The sequence below is a fragment of the Trichogramma pretiosum genome, unplaced genomic scaffold (assembly GCF_000599845.2).
Source record: "Trichogramma pretiosum strain Unisexual culture from Peru unplaced genomic scaffold, Tpre_2.0 scaffold27, whole genome shotgun sequence".
Taxonomy (NCBI): domain Eukaryota; kingdom Metazoa; phylum Arthropoda; class Insecta; order Hymenoptera; family Trichogrammatidae; genus Trichogramma; species Trichogramma pretiosum.
Window position 1 is genome coordinate 1,071,540 of NW_019641694.1, and position 22,540 is coordinate 1,094,079.

Sequence of the window (22,540 nt, forward strand, 5' to 3'; positions counted from 1 at the left end):
TTGGCGTATATCGATTGGCCCCGTGTCGCAGCTATACCTGAGCGTAGACTGACTACTGCATCGGCCATCCGTCGCTATAGCACACCCCAATGACAAACAAAGGGGCAGGTTTTCATTTACTCACTGTTTGCCTCTTTTTCGTCCTGAACAAAAACGATTTTTTGGCTAATTTTCAATTTACACCGAATTTTTCAAGTTTTTTACTTGAGAGTGTAAATAAACATACTTTGTGACAAAAAAAATAAATAAATAAAAATACATACTTGCTCATAAAATAAAACTCGTGTATTTAAACATTTCAGAACGAGTGTAACAAAAGCTTCTCTTTACGAGTGGAACTTAATGGATCATATATAATTGCCTTAATTGTATCATATTACATATTGATTGAATAAAAGAAAAAAGAAAATTGGAGTAATTAAAATTTGAAATTTGTCGATAAATTGTAATTGATTCACACTCGAAAATGTAATGTCGTCAATGGCCGGTTCTAATTTAAACATATTTGGCTTGACGCCATGCGTCTGAATAAAGTTTTTAATTTAGCTACTAGGCTCGAGTGTACATTATCGGATAATTAATTTGTTAATGACGCAACTTTGAATCATCTTTTTTCGTCAAATGTCGTCGGTTGAGGCTTGTTTCTTGAACGTCACATTTTTTATTGGCACTGGGGAATTGCGTAGTATCAGTGACGTTACCCTCGATATGTCTGTACAATCGCGAGCAGCAATTTCGTTATGAAAAAATATATATTTCTAAAGCTCGTTCACGAGATGGGGCGAAAACTTGTTGCTCGCTCGAGTGACGCTCGATACTTATCGAGAGGCGTGGGCGGCGGCAAGCGAGAAAATATATATTTCGAGTGGCGTTGGGCGCGCGAGCCGCCAACAGGTGTCCTCGACGTTGTATATGCTAGACGTGACGCGTGTGCAGCTCTACGTACTTTCCGTGCAAAATTGTAACTGTTTTTTTTCTTTTTTTTTCGTTTTGCAGATAAACAAAGCTGCATCGAGACTGTGAATGTCCATCACTCGCAGCTGTTTCAAGTGCGTGACCCCATTCGAAGCCGACGCCGCGTTCAAGCCCGGGTCTTGGTCGAGACCGCTTCCCCGTCGGCAGTCTTCAAATGTCGACTCGGACTCTGCATGAGGCTGAATAATGCCCCGACGATGTTGTTGGCTCTGTCGTACATCTCGTTGATGGTCTGCAAAAATTCAAGCCCAATTCAAATGCTTCTTATACAGATCGGCCTTTCTGAGCTATCTCGCTCTTTACCTTGGCCTCGCGCAACTTTTTCACGGCGTCGGTCTCATAGTGCAAACTATCGTACTCTTCTTTCGTGAACATGTAGCCCTCCTCTATTTCCTTGGCCAGCTCCTGTTCCTTGCGCATAGCTTCAATCTCATCCGGTTTCATAGGCACCTGCATCAAAATATTAATTGATAACATTTGTTTATTATACTTGCGTTACGTTTGTTGGTGCTCACGAACCATCGTCGGCTCTCCGTTGACTAAAATCTCTTTCATAGGTACTTCTTCGTCGACTTCGTCGGCCACTTCGGTCGGTTTCTCCGGATAAAGTAATTTGTACAACGATTTTGGAATTTTCGCCTTCTTCGGCAATCTCTGCAGGAGAATATTTAGAAGGAGCGATTGAAAATCGTGTGCTCGTCGCGCTCTTCATTCGGCTCACCTTTTTCAGGCGCTGAGCGATCACGTCCTCGCAGTAGAGGTACAGCTTGAAAAGTGGATACTCGCAGATTTCCGGCGGAGCCTCTTGCACCGGTATGAATCGGTAAAGTATCAGTTTCTTCGTACGCATCAGTTCTGCATACTGAAATGAGTATGCGTGCTCATGAAGGTGTATTTTGTAGTGCATGCAGCCACGCGTACACCCACGATTGAAATTTTATTTACAACGACAGCGAGCTTATTCAGTACGATAGAGCTCGCCATACAGTTTCGAAAGTAGGATTTTAAATTTAAAAAAAAAGCGACAGGCCAATGAAATTTCGTGCAGTATAAAATGCGAAAGTGCCCTTATTCAGCGTGACAGTTGAGTAGCAGTACACGGAGCTGGCGATTAAAATCGATGCATCGAAATGCAGTCACACGTGACGTACCTTGCGCTCCTCGATGCGGGCCTCCTGTTTGCTCTCGTAGTCCTGGCGTATCCTCGACATGAGCTTGAGCATATACTTGCGATCGGTCAGCCGAACGACGCTGCTGTTCATGAGGCCTTCCAGCCTCGACTTCACCGGACAGTACGAGAAGCTGCGAAGAGTAAACAAAAAAACAATGTCATCGCTCGGTAACACACAAATTCATCCCTTGTTCTTCATTTCCAAGCGGCGAATCAATTTTTCCACTGCACATATCAATGCATGCGTGCAATAGTTTTGTCGATAAGTTCATCATGTTGCCTACAATAAATAGCGGCAATAGCAGTCATGCGTCGACTTCTCGTTCGATCGCATACATTGCAATACTTTCGCATGCAACATTGAGCTTTACTCGAGCCAAAATGAATCGCGCCCGGAGCAAGCTTTCAGCCAGAAACCAGACATGTGCAGACTGCAAAAGCTTTGTAGGTCGCGTTTTAGCCAGGCCATTAAAAATTTTGGTCGTAAACATTTCCCAGCGGATCCCAGGCGATCGCCTTCAGGAGCGTTATTTCTTTAGGAAGGAGTCGCGTCGAGTTGAAAGTTTGATCTTTTTCCTTTTTGTCCCCGCTAAGCCTATCAGGCAATCGAATGGAAAGCAGCGAGCCGACAAGAGGCGACAATGAGCGACGGATTGATCGACAAAAAGCTCGCACAAATCTGCCTCGAAGATCGCATCGAGACGGGATGAGACACGCGCGGAAAAGTCAATCGAGCAGCTTTTTCCCCCCCGATCTTGTGAGGTCGCAACGCGTGCCCAGCTACAGCTCCATGTATATAAATGACGCCCGTCGCATAAGCGAGTCGCAGCCGCAGCCGCGGATAGGTAGCAGCTGCGCTTTGCACAATCCGACCTTGCTTTTATGCGTCGCTGCGACGCGTACGACAGGAATATATATCGAGTCCTTCCGAGGATCCGAGCTCGAGCGGCCGACCGGAGGCTCATAAATATCCGAGCGCGCATCTGTACGAGCTTGCGGGGCGAAAATTGATGAAAACCCTCTCCCGTCGATCGCTATTAAACGATAAAAACTTGGACGCGTTCGTAGCCGATGATCGTATATATGCGTGAGACTAATTGCCATTTGCTCGTGTCAACTTTTGCACGTGCAACTTTTGCAGGGTGCAGTCGACGGGGCTAATTTAAATATAACTGCCATGCGGTGGGCGTTAAATAATCGCTTTTCAGCAGCGCCGAGACGAACATTATGGAATCCCGCATGTGGAGATCTAATTGCGGAGTTTTCCCGAGAAATCGACGAGGCGTGCATAAATACTTGACCAGTCATGTTGCAATAATTTTTCAGTCGGTTGTACGTCAAGAAGGCATTGAATTTCTCATTTACAATGAGTTAGTAGAGTAACAAAAAATTCGCCGTCGCTGCAGCAGAAGCTATGATATTACAATGTTCGCGAGCTTCATGCGAAAAAAAATTCATGACTCAGAATGTCGGGCTTGTTGAATTTGCATCCAACATGTGCGTAGTTTACTTATATATATAAATGCGTTTCTTCCTTCTTTTATTTCGCTCATGCACACAGGGCCGTACGTGGGATATTGCTCGGGTTTGTCGGAGCTTTTTTTCCTCTTTCGTTTCTGCCGCTCATCCATAATTCGTCGAGTCAGAGCGAATCGATTTTTTTTATGCGCGCTTGTTGTAACTTGTATGCTCGATTGTGAGCCGCGACACATGTAGGACGATCAAGCGTGTTTAGCTTGGGAAAGGATAAAGCTTACAGTGCATTATAAAAGCTTAAAAATATGCATAGAGGACTGCGAGTTGATTCGAGAGCAGAGAAAAAAATCGAGAGCTTACACGATGATCGTCGAACTGAGGCTAGTAGGCTAAGAAGAATAGCAGAGCCTGTAATGATGGAAATCATTTAGCACTCGGCACTCGCTTTAAATAAAGACGACTACTATACGATTATTCGCTCAAAGTGAAAATAATACAGAGCGATTGGAAAATAATACAGATGCCGTGGACGGAATTACCCACGAGGACAACGCTCTGACAAAGACTACACGACTGTGACAAATAAGAAGCACGAGCCGAACTTGGATCAGCAGCTTGACAGCAGTGGGGTTGACATTATATATACAAATATGTTGGTACGCGCGCTGTCGTGCGATCCACATCGAGCAACGAGTAACGACGACAAAGCTGCACTGCACGCGCACATCCACAGCCCGTGCATATAGAGAAAGCAAAACGAATCATCTCTGCTACGAGCGGCATACCGCACAACAATTTTTACGACTGGCGCATTAGTCGCCACCGAATGCAGCTCGTCTAACGTGACGAATTTCTGCTGCGATTCGACCATGCAGATACTTGATCAAATTACTCGGTGCAATAAACGAACGCGTGATAACTCGGGAAACTTGACTTGGTCCTTTCAAGAGCTTTTGCAACATTGCGATTGAATTAATATGCAAATTGTAAAATTTACTTTAGCCCAGAGGTATATGCGTGTAAGAATTAAAATGTGTAAGGGACCGTAAACTAGCTGCCGGCGGTCTGAGGAAAATTTCAAGATATCAGGTACGCGTCGAGTATATTTATACATTATACGTTCGTAGAAGGACATCGTTAGACTCTGCCGAGGCACTCATCTTCTCGCGTGTGTATACGATTTCGCCGTTACGTTGCATTTGCCGGCGTAATTTGGCGAGCGTAACTTAATAATATGACTGTTGCGAGGCACGAAGCAGTAGCCGAAAGCCGTTGCCTTTAATTAGCTGTTTAGTTTTCGAGCTCACGCTCGCCCACGCGTTCAGCTCGTAGTTATCGGTTAATTAAAATTTCCATTTTAACCCTAACAATGTTTGACTGGAATATTTGTCGTTTATGGTTGCGAGCCGCAAAAAAAAAAGAAAACAGTTGCATCGTCTTGTCAATCTTTTGACTGACTCGCGATTCAATTGTACTTCCTTCCGTATGAATTTGATAAAAATATACGCTACGTGACTTCTTTTCAACCTGCAATGCTCTCGACTTTCCTTGAGTTCTAACGAAATTGAGATGGAAAAAATATATCCAGCCATGATTACAATTTTATTTTTTCCTGTAACTGCAAATCGTACAATTTGTGCATTAAAGTTATAGTAATCGCGAATATTAGAAAAAAATAACCAAAATTTGCTTCATTTGTTAAGCCTTGATTTAGAATCGGGAATTGGAAGACCATGGAAATAGAAATAAATAAGCAGTGCGTGGCAACGATCGAGTAGAAGTAATATTGCTTCGGGACGCATTTCGTTTTAAAGTATAGACAAGGTTTTGCCGTGAACACACGACTGCAGCTACATGACCTGCTCGGCACGATTTTCCAGGCCATAAAACTATAATAATCGTGTAAATTGAGTCTCCGGAGGAGAGCTAATATTGCTGCTTTCTCGAAACTATATAAGAGCAGTAGGAGCATCTGTCTTTCTCTCTCTGTCTCGCGCGCGCTCTCGGCATGCACGTGCAGCCAGCGGAACTTGCAACATTTTAGACAGATCGATACTAACGCGATGAATATTACATCGAGGAAAATCTCATAATGTCGTGCGTGCGCTGCGCCGTCTCTTCTCGCACGTTTGCTCATTGGAAAACGTAAGGTCTCGTCTTCTCTCCATCTACAGACAGATCGAACAACTATAAAAGGGAGAAGATGTGGCAAACGAAGCTTTCGAAGTTGTGCATTGCCGGCTGAATCGATGTTTCAAAGAGCTCGAGGAGAAAAAGAGAGTCGAGGCAAGGCCTTACCTCAAATTGAGCGTATTTCTGTAATCGACGCTCGCGACGTCGTCGTCTTTGCTGGCCTGGAGCTTGGCACTCGGCGGGCCCTGCTGCTGCAGCTCGAGCTCACGGCTCGTAATCTGCTGCTGACTCTTGGAGACGCTGTCGAGCCAATCGTCGACCTCATCGTCGAAGGGGTGTCGGCTGCTCGCCTGAGCGACCGACTCCAAGGCCACGAGCAGCTCGACCGTCGCCCAGAAGCCAATGAAGCTCATGCTTCGAGCGGCTAAATAGCAACTGCTCGCGCCGCGCCGATCGCGAGCTTAATAATAATCCTGCAGTGCTGCAGCTCGGCCTGGCACCTATCCACTCGCGCTGCACTTTATAGAGCTCGCGTCACCTGTCCATTTCGCTGCAGCTCCGCAGTCTTACCTATAGACACGGCTGCACGCGCCTTATTACTAGGCGATCTATCGTTACGACCCCCGCCCGAGGGACGAAGCGATCCCTCCTGCACGCGATCTCGACGCTTCCCAACTTTTCGACGTTTTGATTGATGCTGAAAGGATAGGATAGCTCTACTCCCGTCAAACTTACGCGTATTTTATGTGCGGCTCCTCCCACCATCTCAGCGGCTTGTCGTAAGGATCGTCCGACGGAACGAACATCATCTGTATGCGCTCGATGTCCTTGCGCGAGTTGCCGGCGTTTTTTCTCGGCTTCCAGAAGCGTATTTTGCGTCGAGCTTTTGCCTGCTGCTGCTGCTGCTGCTGCTGCTGTTGCTTGTCCTCCTTCTCGTTCTGCTCCGGCTTTACCATCGAGCTCTTTTCCGTGCCACTGCAGTCGTTTGAACTCATTTGAGATGATTTTTTATCCGTTTCGGATGGACCGAGTTGTTGTTTCGTAGCTTGCGGCTTCGTACCAGAGGTTGGAATCGACTTCCAACCTCCTCTGGTTTTGTCGCTACATCCGCAGCCCTTTGGAGGTGCTTTTATTCTTGCCATTTTTCTTTTTCTACTTTTTTTTATTATTTTTTCGCTTAAACGATTGTTTTCTTGTACATTTTCAATACTTCAATGACGAGTATTGCGTTTACTTAGAAATTTTGACAGTTCCAAAATTACTTGAAATTTTTTACAAACAACCTACACATGTTTCGTAAGTATGCAATTATACATACATGTATACATGAATGTATTTCACATTCGAATTAATAAAAACTATCCAAATTGTAACAAATTATGCATGTGTTATCATAATTTTGTATTGGTCATAATACGTGTAAAATATTCATTTACGTCAATTATTCATTTTTTGGCGCGTGCCAATGTCGGATACGAAAAATTGTCCTATACATTCTTAATATAAAATTTGTACATTCCAAGTCGAGCTTCAGCATTTTGTCACCGACTCGCCATTGATAACGACCGTATCACACAAGAGTCTTCCTTCGGTTTTGCAAAATGTTTCCCAAGCCTCGCGGTCCTCGGGCTTTTGCGGACCCCACTTGTTCGTTGGGTTCGTTCCTCTTTCGAAATTTTCCCTCCACGTGCCCTGTGTTCAAAAGTGAATTAAAATGACAAGACTCGTATCTCATTCGATGACTTCTTTGTTTACAACCTTTTTGAAAATCATGTAACACAGAGCGTAGCCAGGAATGCACAATATGCTCACTAGGCAGGAGCACCAACCGACCCCGACTGCCCAAGCTGGGTAGGGCATGCCGTTATAAGTTATTCTCGTGTTGAAAACAATCGTCGTGATGAATATAAACTGAAAATTGTATGAAAGAAAGTGTAAAAAAGCCAGATTTTGCCGGAGTTTACATCGTCTACTTACAGATAGTATTACAGGTGTGGTGTACTTCCAACAAAGTGGCCACCACCAGTGTATCTTCTCTCCAATCATGAACTCGATGTCTCGTACAAAATTTTTGCATCCTAATGAAATGACATAAAATTCAATTTGATACTTAATTTTTAATCATAAAAACTTCGTACCGTAAGTCCAGCCGACTACGATAACTTCCACAAGACATATCGATATGACGGATATGGATGCAGCGTACCAATCGAACACTTGAAGTATGTACATTCCACCCTGAAGTCAAATAAATTGAAATTGATCATAAAATGCCATTAGAAATTTCAATCAGATGTTTTTTACCATGCTCAAAATTAAATATTTTACTGCGTTCGGATTACATCAATTTTATCAAACTTATTTTATCGATATTGCGATGTATACTCGATTTTTTAAGGTATAACGATTAAGAATAATGAAAGGGTCGAAGCAACATACTAAAGACTAATGAATTAATAATAATAAAAGAATCAACGTCATAGTACATACAATAACTCGCGCATGAAGTAGTTAAATCTTACTCGAGTATATTATTCGAGTGCACTGAGTGTGACAACACACGGGTCAATTATCTGTTTCGCACATGAACTTGGAATCAACTATTCAATGAACCACGATCCAAATATTACACCAATTTCAGGTATGAGAAATCATGTTTCTCGTCGGAGTATAAAAAAGTATACAAATTCTACTCGCTTATATAAATATCACTATGAAAATTTGTATAACTAATAAATGCATTTCTTACATTGGTAACAAAAATAATGGATCCTAAGAATAAGACGAAGAGAGATCCTAAAGTGACCAGAAGTTTGTGCTTTCTTAAAGTTGGATAAGCGTCGGTGACGCTAGATATAATCGCTTCAATTTGCACAAACTGTAACAAAGAGATGATGACAATTGACAATTAAGAAGTTTTAAATAACAGTGCTTACTCACACAGCTGTCCATTCCTAAAAGGTAAAGCATAAAGAAAAAGAGAATTGACCAGAGTTGAGGAAAAGGAAGCATCGTTATGGCTTCTGGATAGGTGACAAAAGCCAAGCCTGGACCCCCCGTGGCAACGCTTGACACTGGCAATCCAGTTTTGTGAGCCATGAATCCGAGAACTGAAAAAACGACGAATCCAGCAAATATGCTCGTGCCACAGTTCAGTATAGGTACCAGTATCGAATCTCTGAAATCAAGAGAATAACATGATTGGGCTAGTTAAAAAATTAAGCTTTGAAAGTATGTACTCACAATCTATTGTTGTTACGAAAAGGGTTATAACTTGCCATATTAACGATACCACCCCAGCCAGGTCCAAGAGAAAAGAATATTTGAATAGCTGCGTCAGCCCAAACCTGTAATTTTAATGAGAACCTGGAATCAGTCACTCATTATTTTGCCTACATGATGAATTAAAAAAAAATGTCTCGAAAACTTTCTTAGCAGGCCCTATACACCCATTACAAAAGAGAAAAGTTCGGAAAAATTGATCGTCAAACTTGACGGAAGGGGAAATAGTTGTTAAAATATAAAGGTTTATAAATGAGTCTTACTTTTAAATTGAGTAATTCACTCCACTTTGGCATGATATAAAAAAGTACTCCATCCATTGCGCCAGGTAGTGTGATTCCTCTCACAAATAGCACGAAAAGTATGACGAATGGAAAAGTTGCTGTGAAGTAAACTACCTAGAAAAAATGAAAATTACTATACGAACCAATTAAAAAAGTGAGATTACGAGTCCACGAGAAATTGTCCAACCTTTCCGACAGTTTTCACTCCGTTGCAGATGCACAAGTAAATGATAATCCAGGAGATGATGTTGCATACGAAGAGTGGCCAGACAATACCGCCGATATGTTCGATGCTATCGGATATCTTCAAAATATGATTGCTGCAAGAAGAGCGAAATTTTCTCAATTTGATTGGAAATTCGGCTAATTACTTGGTTGAATTTTATACTTACTGAAAAAACTCATCCGCGGGTGTCTTCGTTTTGGCAATGAGATTCATCTGGCTGGTGACATTTTTTTCTAGTTGCGTTACACCTCCTAACTGTAACTCATCTTTAGCTTCACTGATAGAAGATGGAAAAATGAAAAAAATGTACCTTCAAGCAGTGATCAGTATTCCAAGGATTATCGCAATCTTCCCAAGGTAAGGTTTTTCTCAGTGACATTACAATGAAGAGAATAGGATAAGCTATGATGACGTTGTAATACATCGTGCAGATGACATTGACGATGACGATCGCAAATCCAGCGCCTATACCACAAAAGAATAGCTTATAGAGCAACTACGATCCGCTAATTCGAAGATTGATTCGTACCTTTGAACAGAGGACTCATGCGGAACATCGTTATACAACCGGTACTGCCGAATTGTCCCATTGAAGATTCCATGAAGAAAAGTGGGATGCCACATAGGAATAACATGAGCAGGTAAGGTACCAAAAATGCTCCTGGCAAAATATATTCATTACAGTAATTTGTGTTTCCTTATTTGCTTTACTGTTTGGAAAGATTGAATTGTATTTTTACTCGGCATTTTGGCTTAAAGCCAACACATATAAGCCAGCCACTAATGCCAGCGATTTATACAAGTCTATGTGAGCTTAGACGCAGGTACCACATAAATGATGTACACGTCGTCAGACTATAGTCGAACGATCGAAGCGAAAATTGCACAAAGAGTAAATCTCATGTAAGTAGTTTGCATGTGTGTGCATTCGCGATTTGTATTCACAACGCAGGCTTTGGAAACTGAAAGTCAAAGTTTTGCAAGACTTTTTCATGGAACTGCGGATTTAATTTTTTTTCCGCTGCATGCGAGTAAAAAAGTTTTTTCTATCGTTCTTGGAGCTACACGTGCGCTTTCAATAAAATTTTTTAAATATCATTTCGTATTAACATTGCGTTTTCTAATCACTTAATAATGTTATTTTTTATCGAACTTGAAATGAATTTGAAGTCCCAACTTACCCCCTCCGTTTCTGTAGCATAAATAGGGAAATCTCCAGACGTTGCCGATGCCGATAGCGTAACCAGCGCACGAGAGAAGAAATTCGGTTTTACTGGCCCAGGAGCCGCGATCCGGCTGTTTCTTCGAGCCACTACTCGTGCCACTGTCCTTCCTCGGTGCAAGCGACGACGGGCCATCGACGAGTATCGCCGCTTTGAGCTCATTGCGTGCCATTTCAGCGAGCCTGGAAGATCATTTTGTAAGAGGCAAACAACACAAAAGCCATGGAATTTTTATGAGGTTGCATGAAAGGTACTGCATGTGCTCGAGAATGGCAACGCGACAATGCAACTTAACAGGTTCTCGCTGGATTCATGCAGTGCGCGAGTCTATTCTTCCGCAGCTACGCACAAGTAGCTACACAATTTGCACGATCTCATACACAAGAATAATCTCTTCGTTGTGTGCCGCAGTAAAATGCCAAAAGAAAACCCGAACAAAGTATTTGCCAAAACTTTAAGTGTCTCAGAAATATGGCAAAATAGATGACGTAGGATCGATCATCTGTTTGAGTGTAATTTTCATTGAGCAAGAGGCTTGAAAACTATTGAATGAATCGAAACGTGGCGCGATAGGACAAGTTACTCGAGACCTTGAATGTCGATTGGCGCTGCAACCTGTCGCTCGTCCAAGCGCACGTATATGCTAACGATCGCACGCGGAAGCAGTGCGAGCTCGTGTCGGACGAAGAAAATTAGCAAGTGGGAGCGGGGAAAGCTTACCTGGTGAAAGATGCTGCGAGGATCGGTAGGGAGGTGCTGCGCCGGTGACCGATTGCAAGGAATCGTCGCGGGCCTATCGACGTCCAACCGCATCCAGGTATCAGTCGTCGAAATCAGCCAGCTGGCCGTTTAACGCGACGTCGGCGTATCGCGATCCGCTGCCTTGGGCGCACTGCGACACAGCTCGCTGCGGGCCCTTCTTGCGATCGCTGCAATTGCACGCGTTCCATCGCTCCTCCTCGCTCCTCAATCGCTATTTCTGCGACGTGATATACGACGACGATGGCTGCGGAGCTTTTTCAAGCCTCGCACTCGTTAAAGCTCTACGTACACCTTTGTCTGTGTGTGTGTGTGTGTGTGTGTGTGTGTGTGTGTGTGTGTGTGGCTACTCGTAACTCGATCGACGCTCACAAAAGAAACCCACACACTTGCCCGACTCACACACATGTACGCGCTCTCGAGCATAACGATGCAAATCTCTCGCTCTCGACATCTCGCTCGCTCTGCGATCCGCACATGCATAAGCGCCCACACGCTAAATAGGACACGATGGCTAAATAGCGATGATTAGCCCTAATCCACATGCCTCTCGCAGCACGTGAAACTTCGGACGCGTCAGAGCACGAGTAGCTATCGACGGGCTCACAGGTACGACCATCGACGCTCCTGCATATCCCAATGAAAAAAGCTCCGATTTTCCGTATCGAGAGCTTGCAGTTGGCCAAAAGTACAAGTCGCTTATATTATACAAAATATATCTTCGTACATTGTCCTTTAGTCACGCCAATAGTCGTGTCGACGTAAGGACCTTTTGGAGCCGAGCCTGCATGTATCGTGGCCATGTGCGTTATTCAGGGAGCGGCTCGCTATTTACAACTAAATCTAACATTCACTGGCTGCCAGTATACTTTATTATTTCCGTCGTCTGCAGGCTGCCACCGCGCGTTGTCTTCTAGCGTTTCCTCTTCGTGTGCGTCTACGCAATAACACCTCCCTCTCTGACCGCCTCTGCCCATTGTCATAATATTCCATATCGCGTATTCGACGCTTTACCATTACTTATCCCTGTTGTCCCTACGCATACGATTGCTCTGACGCGCTGACAACTCAATTTGTTTCTCCGTCCCGATATATGTTACAAAATTTCCACTCACACTTCATAACAATATCATTAACGGCTCTTGTCGCAAGAACAACCTTTAATTTTTTCTATCTGTGACGATAAATAATCTCAAATATTTACATCTTACTCTTAATTTTAAAAATTTCCGAAAATTCGGATCCAATTTTCTATGAAGATGCCAAAGACACCATAAAAATGAATATTTTCGAGGATACATTCCAATGTTTCCACCATATATTTTTCTAAAAAGTCATCTGAACATTCAGAAAACAGCAAAATCAAGACATTTAAGAAACGTTTTAGAAAAATATCAAATGGCGATCTAAGAAAACATTATTAAACATTTTAATTTTTACACTAGCTACTTTCTAATATGATCTATATTTATAAGAAACTAAGACATATCCTGATTGAAAAATGTTCTATTCAAGTTAATATAAAAAATATTGACTGCGATACAACTTTCCTAGAAAAATAACTTAAAAATCACACAAAATATGTAAATATTTGGGCACACCCACATTATAGTCTATGTCAAGAGTAAATAAAAAAATGAACCCTATGTGGCAACGTTACTCTAAGAACTTGGAGCAGATAATTTTTTTTGTCTATTATCACCTCTTGACACGCTGATGGTCCCAGGACACGCTAAGCTATATATTTTTACTGAAATAATGAATGAAAGAGAGAATGAAAATCAAAGTATCACAAGTCCCTACTGGTACAAACATTTGTTGAAACGCTTTTTAATACGTCGTCAAAGTAATTGAACAAATGAAATTCTGCAAGACAAAAGTCACAAAGTCGTAAATGTTTCATGATTTTTAGGGCTGATTGCACGAGAAAAGCTCGATGAAAAAAAAACAGCTGCAGATATTTGTGTGTCAGTCTTTTTACGCGAGCTTGCAATTGCACGATAGCCGAGAAAAGTCGCTATAAGCTGTGCAACGCATACACAGAGCTGTCGAGGACACCTGTTGACTCGCCTCGAAATATGGTGCGCGCCCACGCCTTTTGTTCCGGTCGAATAAATACGTCGGCTAGCTGCGTGTCGGGGCTCGCAGCAGTGGCATTATTAAATCACGTCGGATCCAGAGCAGTTGCATAGCCGATCGCCGCAGAGAAAGAGGGAGGGAGCTGCAGTCTGCAATTACACAGCCGAGTGAGTTGACCAGGCACGCGCTCGCATGCTGCAGGTGTGTGTACGCATGGACCAACGTGTAGCAATTGGCACGATCGAGCAAAGCCACAAGCCTCAAAGGGGACTCGAGAGATCGATTTTTTTATTTTTCCATTTTGTCACATGTATCCTTATCTATAGGCGCGCGATTGACGCAATCGTTGGCGTGAATCATTTGCGCACATGTGACACGTCGCGCCAAGCCATAGTCCTCGACGTCGTGCTCGACGCGTTATCCCGCGTTACGTACTATACGATACCCAAACTCTCGGATGGCTCGGAAAACAGCGACGATCCCATCGGCTCGAGGATTCGTAAATTTCGCGATGTTGCGTGGGCGACGGGCGCGGAGAACGCTTCGCCCCTCACGCACTCGCGTCGACACGCGCTATCTACCTACCTACCTACCTACCACCCCGATCTTTGAAGCTGCGCAGCAGCATCTACCTACCTGCCTGCCTGTCTACCCATACACAGATACGTACTTGGGGGATTGGACGTACGCGCGACATCCAGCCGACGCAACTCGACTCGAGCCTATATAAAGCTGCGCCCCGAGTCCTGCCCTCTCATTTGAAAAGCCATCGGCTCGACTGCGCATCGTCGAGGGCTTCCGATCGCGATTGCAAAGCCTACCTTAGCAGCCTCATCCGATTCCAACGACGTAACGAGTGCTCGTGATAACTTTGAACGTGACCAGTGCCTCGCTTTTTTCTTACCTACTTATTGCTGTGTAGTTGCTCGACGCCTTTGCAATTGCCCTGCTGAGCAGATTGACCGACAATTTGTTATCGACTCGAGTCTGGCCAATACTGCGCTAGCCCGACTCGCATCGTATTCATCCCAGGCGTCTTTTTCCTCTTCTTCTTTGTGCGCTCTAGCTATCGAGACACCATCAAAAAAGTAAGTTTGAATCTCACGTCTATTTTGGTCAATATCATTAGCCAGAAAAAAGTGAATTACGATCGCTCGATCGATCAGCCGAATAATCAATCGATATCGTATCGTTTAATCATGTCACCGAGTGATAAGCGGCACGCGGAGCTTGCGTCGAAATCGAGTCGTTACACGTATATACAGAGAAACTTTCCTACGAGTCGCACGAGACTCGCAAAAAGTTTCGCTCCTTTGCTATATATATTCGATAGTATTTCCAACTGGCGCTAGATGCAACACTAGTAGTGGTTAATTAGAGCTTAATTAGAGCTTTTTACGAGTTTCTGTAGTTTCTCGATCTAGAGACTCGGATGCCTGAGCCGCTCATATATCATTTCTACGTCATACCAACGGATTGCCCTGTCAATTATTGTCACCCTTAATACAGTAAATGCCTCCTTGTTTCAAACTAAAGAGAATTTTTTACACGCGCAACTATTAAATTATCTTGAGTCAATTACCTTCTCTTATTTGTTTATTATTCCGAAGGCGTTGGAACAATCGTTGCAGTTCGTTATGATGCTGGGGTGAAAAATTTTATAGTCTCGCCATTGGGTAGCCTTGCAGCCCTCGCGTGATATATCGCAGTCTAATTATCATTTAATATACATCTCTCGCGACGATGCATTTCGTGTGCGACCTTAGGGCTTTGATTCGCTGCCACTGCTGCTACACACATATATAATATATTCGTGACTTGCACAAATTGCTAAAAGCATAAATCTTCAAGTGAATTCGTCGAGCTAAAGTGCCTATCCGCGTCAATAATTTCCGTACTTCTGGGACAAAAACTTGCCACTTTCACGGGAGCGAGATTCTCTCTCTGCCGTGAGACGAAAAGGAAATTGATATAAAGGATTAATGGACTTGAAGAAGTTTATGATGCGATGGCTACCAAACTGTGCGCTTACACTCGATTTAAAATTTATGTACATAGTCACGAATTGTGTGACAAGAAGCAAACTCTATTTTAAAGAAAAATAACAATGTCTCTGACAAGTTGTGAAATTCATATCTGTTTAGATGCAGCGATTCCTCTTGTGCTTTGTTGTATTGTTAAAAATTGGCAATTTGATGACCGAGTCTGTGGGTTTGAAGGCCGATAACAAAATGGACATGTACCTGGCAGCAAACGAAAATTCGTATTTTAGAGATCCGTCGCAGCTTCGCACGGAGCTGGCCAATTTTCAACCCGCATGGGATAAGCTAGCTTCGAGGAATCTTGTTCGCGACGAATCTGATTTGAACAATTACAAGTGGTACAACATTGAAGCAGCTGGTAAGTCACAAGTACGGCCTGACTTGCAAAGTTTCAAAGAGCGAAAAATATTTACTATTAATGGGTTAATTTTTATTTTTAGAATTTGGTAAATAATTTTTAAAAAAGCTTAAAGAGAAAATTAACATTTTTTTAAGTATAAAATTTGCTACGAATGGCTCATTTTCCTCTCTTCCAACTAAAAGCAGAAGAAAAAATGAACTTTTATCCATGTTTGAAACTTTCATACATTTTTTTTTCGTGTATATTATATGCGTTGTAAAGACTACGCATTTCCATCTAAATCCTTGAATTCATTACAAATGTTGCACGTGGGAGATCAAGCAAAAAAAACATCTACGCACTACATTATAATAAGTAAGATAGAACTTGGAGCTTATATAGCTGGTAAATGAAACTTGACTAACTAACTTGACAAGATTTGTCGTCGCGTGTGCGTAAAATATCGAAATAATTCCAATTAAATTATAGTTGTTAGCCTGTTAATGGCAGGAAATGCTAATATCGATTTTAAAGTAGTTCAAATTAGCGGACTTTAGTAAGTTTAACGCGATATGTTTACTCTACCCTTTAGATAGTCAATTGAAATTAGAAAATGACCCCGACGAAGCGGAAATTGCGCGTTTCTCCGACGTCATGCTGAGGCTGATTCTGCAGCCCGGGCCTTGGGATCCGCCGCTCGTGATTATCGACGGACCCTCGGACGGTTCCAACGCCAAGGGCCCGATCGACGAGTCGGACGATTTGCCAAGAATCGACAAGAGGTCCCGCTACTACAGACCTTATCCCTGGACCAATAAGAGGCAAAATTCCAGGTAGGAACGACGTACACGCTCATTCGAAAATAAAACTCTCGACAGATGCTCAGCAAATAATTTCTTGTTCTCGATAAAGGTCTTACCACAGGAGCGGCGATTACGACCCTTACAATCCGTGCACGCCGACGCGCCACGACGTGTTCCAGCTGCTCGTCGCGCTGCACGACGCGCAAAAGGGCAACAAGTCGCGCCTGGTCAACATCTGCAATCGCCGAAGACCAGCCAGCGATATCTACACCAACATACGCTTCCTCGGCAGGAAAAAATAAGCCGCTTCGGCGTCGGGGACAGTGGACGGAACGGACGCACGACGGCCAATAACGAGTTTGTTTTTCTCTTCGTTCGAGCTGAGCTTCCAGCGTGGAAAGGATCGGAACAAAAAGTGCACAACTGCTGCTGGCTCGGAGCGGCCCCCGAACAAAGTGTATAATGCCCATGTAACTTTGTAATTTTAAGAAAAATATCTTCCATCGCACATAGACACACACACATTCACCTCTGAACACTCCGAATGATAAGAAAATATCTATGTCTGGAACAGTGTAGGCTTTCTCAGCTTCATCGTGTGGCTCTTTGGATATCGACTATCTGTCGTAATGCAAAATTTACGTTTCTAATTGCGTAACTCTTTATTGACAAGTGACAAATGCTAATACTTGGAACATGTACCTATACTCACCATAGTACGATGATACGTAAACATGTGTGTATAAGTGTGGATAATGTACTTCGGAGAAAGATCGTAAAATCCACTCAAGGCCTCTGCGTTTTAAATCATTTTTACCGACTATTGTTGTTTCTAAAAACCTTAAATCAATATAAACAAGAAGTAGGTAAATGTTATAAATTTATCTTGCACAGTCGAGTAAATAGAAAATTATTTTGAATTTTGAGACGAAAGCGCCACACATACACGGATTTAGCTGAAAATTTATCAAAATTTCGCAAGGATGCTGAGATATACAATATTATATGTAAAGGGGATCATTATACGTTGTGCAAAAAAGTTGAATGCTCGAATAAGTGTTAAATGTTATTTACGCATAATTATGTACTTGTTACAGAAAACGAAATACATTTCCTATTATGCATCTCGTCGTCCAAGTGTGCTTTTAGTCTGTTCGTTTAGACAAACCATCTTAAAAGTAAACAATAAAATATCATGAAAGGTTGAAAAACGTCTCCAAGTCGTGTTGCTATATACCTTAGCCGTGCCAATCACAGCGCAATCCATATTTATTTTACTAGCGTTATGCATTGCATAAGGCTGAAAATGCGATCCGTGGACGTCCAAGACTCGCGGACTTTACAGCTCGCAGTTTACAGCGCGTCTAGCGTGGGAATCGGTCGAACGAAATTTTTTAACGACGACAAACCGTGTATACGATGTTTGCGCTCGTCGAAACACTATACGCGGCCAGCGATAATGCGAGAGTTTCGAAGCTTGACGACGACTGCGGTGGCTATACGGTGACAATATAACATAATACCATAAAGTAAAATTACAAAGCCCGGCACACGCATGGCGCGAACAAACAGAGAATTAGCTAAATTCATTTTTAGCCTACTTCCTGAAAGGCTCGCGTCCTGTCGCGATCGCAAAACAAGTCCTCGCTGCGATATTGTAATTCACCATAGAGCACTTTCACGAGATAACCAAACGACCTTGGCAATTCTCGGCCCGAACAAAACAAAATAGAACAAAAACGGAGTCTGGCCGCGCTTCCACGTGTGAGTAACTCTGTGTTATTTTTTTTAGCACGAAACTGACATTTCGAGTAGATTTAGGCGCTTCCAAGGCGTGATAGCTAACTGGTTGCATAACCAAGAAAGCGAGAGTAACCTCAGATACGATTGTTCGTGACTCCTTGACAGATTCATGACCCCATGAAAACAAACACTTCCGAAGCCACGATCCTACGAGTCGGAAACAGGACGCGTTGTCAAAAATGTCACGGCAAATCTTGGAAATAATGATAAAAATTCTGCTCATCGCTCTGGTATTCGTTCTGTGTAACGCCTTGGCCTGTCGGCTCGTCTACGCCATAATGTGGATATTGCTGCTGCTGCTCGGCTCGAAATTGCTCTTTGAAAACGTCCTGCCCTAACCGACCGCATACCGAAGGAGATACTTTTCGCGGACCTCGACTGCCATCGCAACTCTGTGAGATGTTTAATAAATATATCTTAGGAAAATTATTTCTTTCGAAGAATTGATTTGTTTGTAATAGTTTTCTTTTTATTATTAAAAATAACAATGGCTTAGAGAATACAAGTCTAGGTGCTAGAGATATACACATGCAAATGGATAAATAATACATATGGACGAGATTCAACAACGATTCAAAAACATATAATTATCTAACTAAACTTATGGCAAGTGCTACAAGTCCAAGTGTGTTCACCGCTTACATTGATCGTGGCCATCGGGCTGGCAAGGCTGTTCCGGCTGTTCCGTCTGGGCCGCTTCGATCTCTTCGCCGACGGTAGCTTTTCTGCTATCGGGCGAGAGATAAGCCCCGGAATTGCCATATGCGGACCAGTTGTTATTGTAGTTGTTGTAGCCGTAATTGGGGGCACAAGTGAGCCGTTTGAGCACAGCCTCCCTGGAAGCGGCGGCCCAGTCTATGAAGACGCGGCTCTGACAGGTGCCCTCGAAGAATCGCTTCTGCATCCTGGCCAAGCCCGCGGGCAAGTTGAAGGCGACGCTCGGCTTTTTGTACTCGTAGCCGAAGAAGCTGCGTCGGCTCCTCGACTTGGACTCGCTCGGCGCGTCCAGTTGGACGGTGGCATTTCGATCCGAGCGCTTCTGCAGGTAGTCGTTGCCCTGAGGGTAGATAGAGGGGTAAGCTTGCTCGTAGCCCGGATATCCGGGTTGCTGCTGCTGCTGCTGAGCGTAGCCGCAGGGCTCCTGCGAGACGTCGATGAGGAAGCCCGAGTATTTACTCCTGGACTGGTGGCTCGATTGGACGAGCGAGATGCTCTTGCCGGTGAACTCGTTGAAGGGCAGCAGGAAGCTCTGGCCGGTCCTGCAGCCGCAGTAGCGTCGCCCGTCGATCTCCACGTAGCCCGACTGGCAGAAGGGATCGGTGTCGGCGCCAAAGTTGAAGTAGCGGAAGCTCAAGCGGAGCCGGCACACGTCCTGGCCGGCCTTGGGGATGAAGTAGCGGCAGCTGTGGCCGCCGTACATGCCGTTCGAGCCTGCCCCGAAGCCCGGGCTGACGATCGATATGCGCCGACCCTGGGCTACTCTGCAGCACTGCTCGCTGCCGATCAGCTGCTGTTGGCCGTTGTAGACCCCGTTGTAGGCTCCGTTGTAGACTCCGTTGTAGACTCCGTTGAAGCCTCCGTTGTAGTTTGTCCCAACGTATTCCTGGCCTACGTTACCGCTTGGGATCGACGACTCGGGATTGTCCAAGTTACTGCTACCGTAGCCTCCACCGTAGCTGCTGCCGTAGTTGTTGTTGTTGTTGTGGTTGTAGTTGCCACCACTGTAGCTATTACCATAGCCATTGGAGTAGTCGTTGGGGTAGCCGTTCGAGTAGCCGTTTGAGTAATCGTTGGGTCGATTGCCGTAGTTGCCGAGCAAAGAATTACTCAAGCCATTGGTTTGGTAGCTGTAAGAGTAGGAAGACGGCAAGTAGGAATTTCCACTGGACGAGGCGCCGTTGTAGCCAGCTTGGTTACTGTTGAGCAGGCCAAAACGGGGGTCGTAGATGACTCCGGAGCCGGAGCCTCGTTGGCCATAGCCACCAGCCAGCGCCGACGTCCTGTAGTTGGAGCCCGGGTAGAGCTTGGAGTCGTAGTCGAGCAGGCCCGACTGCGAATTGCCGTAGACCGTCGAGATGGACTTTTGCGAGGGCAGAGGCCTCCTGTCGGACGTCGCGGCGAGCTGTCGGCTCGAGGCTGCCTTAGTCGCAGGATCGTCGCTCGTCTTTTCCTCTTTCGGCGGCAGGAACAGGTAGGAAGTGATTTTCGAGCCGCCCTGACTCGTGCCCGATGGCGAGTCGTCGTTGAAGTTGATCTGGTGACGATAGACCGTAGGACGCTCGGAGCTCGTCATGGCGAAGCTCGTCAGGCCGTCGACGGCGTTGCCGAGTTGGGCCAAGCCCAAGCTGGGGTTGTACTGACTGCCTCCGCGGGTCTCGCGTCTCTCGTACAAGCTTTTGGCCGATCGATTGTCCTGTTGCGGCTCCATCGGCTCCGTGAGCTTGCTCTCGTGCGAGCTGCATTCAAAAACGCGCACTAGTAAAACGATGCACTTTTTTTTTAGAAAAAAAATCTTAGAAAATACTCACGGGTTATTCATCGGAGCGAGCTTGCAGGGCATCGAGGTGACGAGGATCTTGAAGCCGTTGGAGGCTCGCTCGGAGTGATAATTGAGCTTCAAGGCGCCATTCTTAGCGGTGAACTTGCGCAGACCGGTTGTCCTGCCGCAATAAATGTTTTTGTCGCCGACTTGCAGATAATCGCGTCGGCAGTTCTCCGAGGTGGCCAGCTCAAAGTCGAGGAACTGCAGATGGAACTGGGGCTCGCACCGGTCACCGTTGATCGCGGCCTCGGCCGACTGCAACTCGTACTCGCAGTCGAGGGCGCCAGGGTAGGCGGGCGCCGAAATGGTGTACTGGTAGCCGCGGTGGATGCCGCCGCAAACGTCGTTGGCCGCCTGGCAGAGGCACAGCAGGCCGCAGCAGAGCAGCGCCAGCAGCAGCAGCTTCATTTTTTCGTTCGTTCGAAGCGGCAGCGAGCTCCTGATCGGGAAGAAGGTTTCGGAAGCGCGCGCGCGACTGCACAGCGAGGACTGAGTGCTTGGCCGGCGGAGCGCGGCTCTTTTAAAGCCAGCGGCGCACTCGAGCGAGTAGGCGAATTTCGCAGGTATAAGCTCTGGGAGCGCACGCCCATCGCCGAGCGCGACCACGGGTATAGGTTTGTTTGGTTTGTTTGACTAGCGAGCGGATCGCAGGCGCGCGCGAGAGCAAAGATCGACGAAAGAGAAAACGAGGAAGCTGGCCGAGGAACTGGCCCGCCTATAGCGAGTACGAGCCAGGATGTGTGCTATAGAAATGCCGATGGCGCGCGGAAACTAATCTTTCCCATTCTCGCGTACGTCTCTGTGGCCTGTGCATTCGGTGGCCGGCTCGTCAGTCGCGTATGATTCATCCGAGAGGCGCGAGCGGTAATTTCACCTTTTTTTCTTCGCACTTACACTTGGCCGGCACAGAGCTCTTTATCTTCTCGAGATGCGCGATGCTAAAAACGCCTCGCGCGCTCCTTTCGCAATTCTTGCCGAGAGCTGCCTACACATGCGTAATACATAATACAAAATCCACATGCAAGTGCTCGCTTTGTATACTGCGAGAGCAGCAGAAGCGACGGCGCAGGTGTGTATGTGACATACTTATTCCTATTGATATCGAGGAGACTTTGTTGGGGCCGAGCCGAGATTCGCCCGTATTTTTTTTAATATATACAGCGACGCCCCCCGACTATATAATAGTTACTACACGAGTGTAAGTGTAAGTCGAGCAGGACAATGACCAATTTACTCGCACTTGTATTCTCTTTCCCTGCCAAGGCCAGTGCGCCAGCTAAGTGTGACTCCGTGTAATGGCGAATTATGTCACGTCGCGCAGGCCTTATGCAATATCGCGTCGAGCTCGTTGAACCTCTTCGCTCGTATGACGTATACCATTAGTGCACCAAGACATATTGTA

At 45.0% G+C, this 22,540-nt stretch overlaps 4 protein-coding genes across 5 annotated transcripts; 1 reads left to right on the forward strand and 3 right to left on the reverse strand.

Annotated features, from left to right (window-relative positions):
• Window positions 1-29: 29 nt before the first annotated feature.
• LOC106660315 lies at window positions 30-6,168 on the reverse strand. The gene is made up of 6 exons (XM_014383247.2): window positions 5,921-6,168; window positions 2,127-2,277; window positions 1,697-1,837; window positions 1,495-1,629; window positions 1,279-1,425; window positions 30-1,207 (listed from the first exon to the last, which is right to left on the reverse strand). Exons 1-6 carry the CDS (start codon window positions 6,166-6,168, stop codon window positions 1,082-1,084), a joined length of 948 nt encoding a protein of 315 aa, XP_014238733.1. The 3' UTR covers window positions 30-1,081.
• A 748-nt stretch (window positions 6,169-6,916) lies between these two features.
• Window positions 6,917-11,657, reverse strand: LOC106660377 (sodium- and chloride-dependent glycine transporter 1-like). Its single transcript, XM_014383319.2, has 14 exons — window positions 11,491-11,657; window positions 10,729-10,952; window positions 10,077-10,208; window positions 9,858-10,012; window positions 9,714-9,802; window positions 9,509-9,641; window positions 9,301-9,435; window positions 8,999-9,102; window positions 8,696-8,933; window positions 8,505-8,633; window positions 7,894-7,993; window positions 7,733-7,833; window positions 7,514-7,666; window positions 6,917-7,447 (listed from the first exon to the last, which is right to left on the reverse strand). Exons 2-14 carry the CDS (start codon window positions 10,940-10,942, stop codon window positions 7,286-7,288), a joined length of 1,845 nt encoding a protein of 614 aa, XP_014238805.1. The 5' UTR covers window positions 10,943-10,952; window positions 11,491-11,657; the 3' UTR covers window positions 6,917-7,285.
• A 2,709-nt stretch (window positions 11,658-14,366) lies between these two features.
• LOC106660484 lies at window positions 14,367-17,996 on the forward strand. Of its 2 annotated transcripts, XM_014383455.2 has the most exons (5): window positions 14,382-14,457; window positions 14,531-14,696; window positions 15,753-16,008; window positions 16,583-16,823; window positions 16,903-17,996. In XM_014383455.2, the coding sequence occupies exons 3-5, from the start codon at window positions 15,753-15,755 to the stop codon at window positions 17,093-17,095; spliced, it is 690 nt and encodes a 229-aa protein (XP_014238941.1). In that variant the 5' UTR covers window positions 14,382-14,457; window positions 14,531-14,696; the 3' UTR covers window positions 17,096-17,996. The 2 variants fall into 2 exon arrangements, with proteins under 2 accessions (XP_014238940.1, XP_014238941.1); XM_014383454.2 differs by having other exon boundaries at window positions 14,367-14,696.
• A 1,069-nt stretch (window positions 17,997-19,065) lies between these two features.
• Window positions 19,066-22,462, reverse strand: LOC106660316. The gene is made up of 2 exons (XM_014383248.2): window positions 21,125-22,462; window positions 19,066-21,052 (listed from the first exon to the last, which is right to left on the reverse strand). Exons 1-2 carry the CDS (start codon window positions 21,544-21,546, stop codon window positions 19,228-19,230), a joined length of 2,247 nt encoding a protein of 748 aa, XP_014238734.1. The 5' UTR covers window positions 21,547-22,462; the 3' UTR covers window positions 19,066-19,227.
• Window positions 22,463-22,540: the final 78 nt, after the last annotated feature.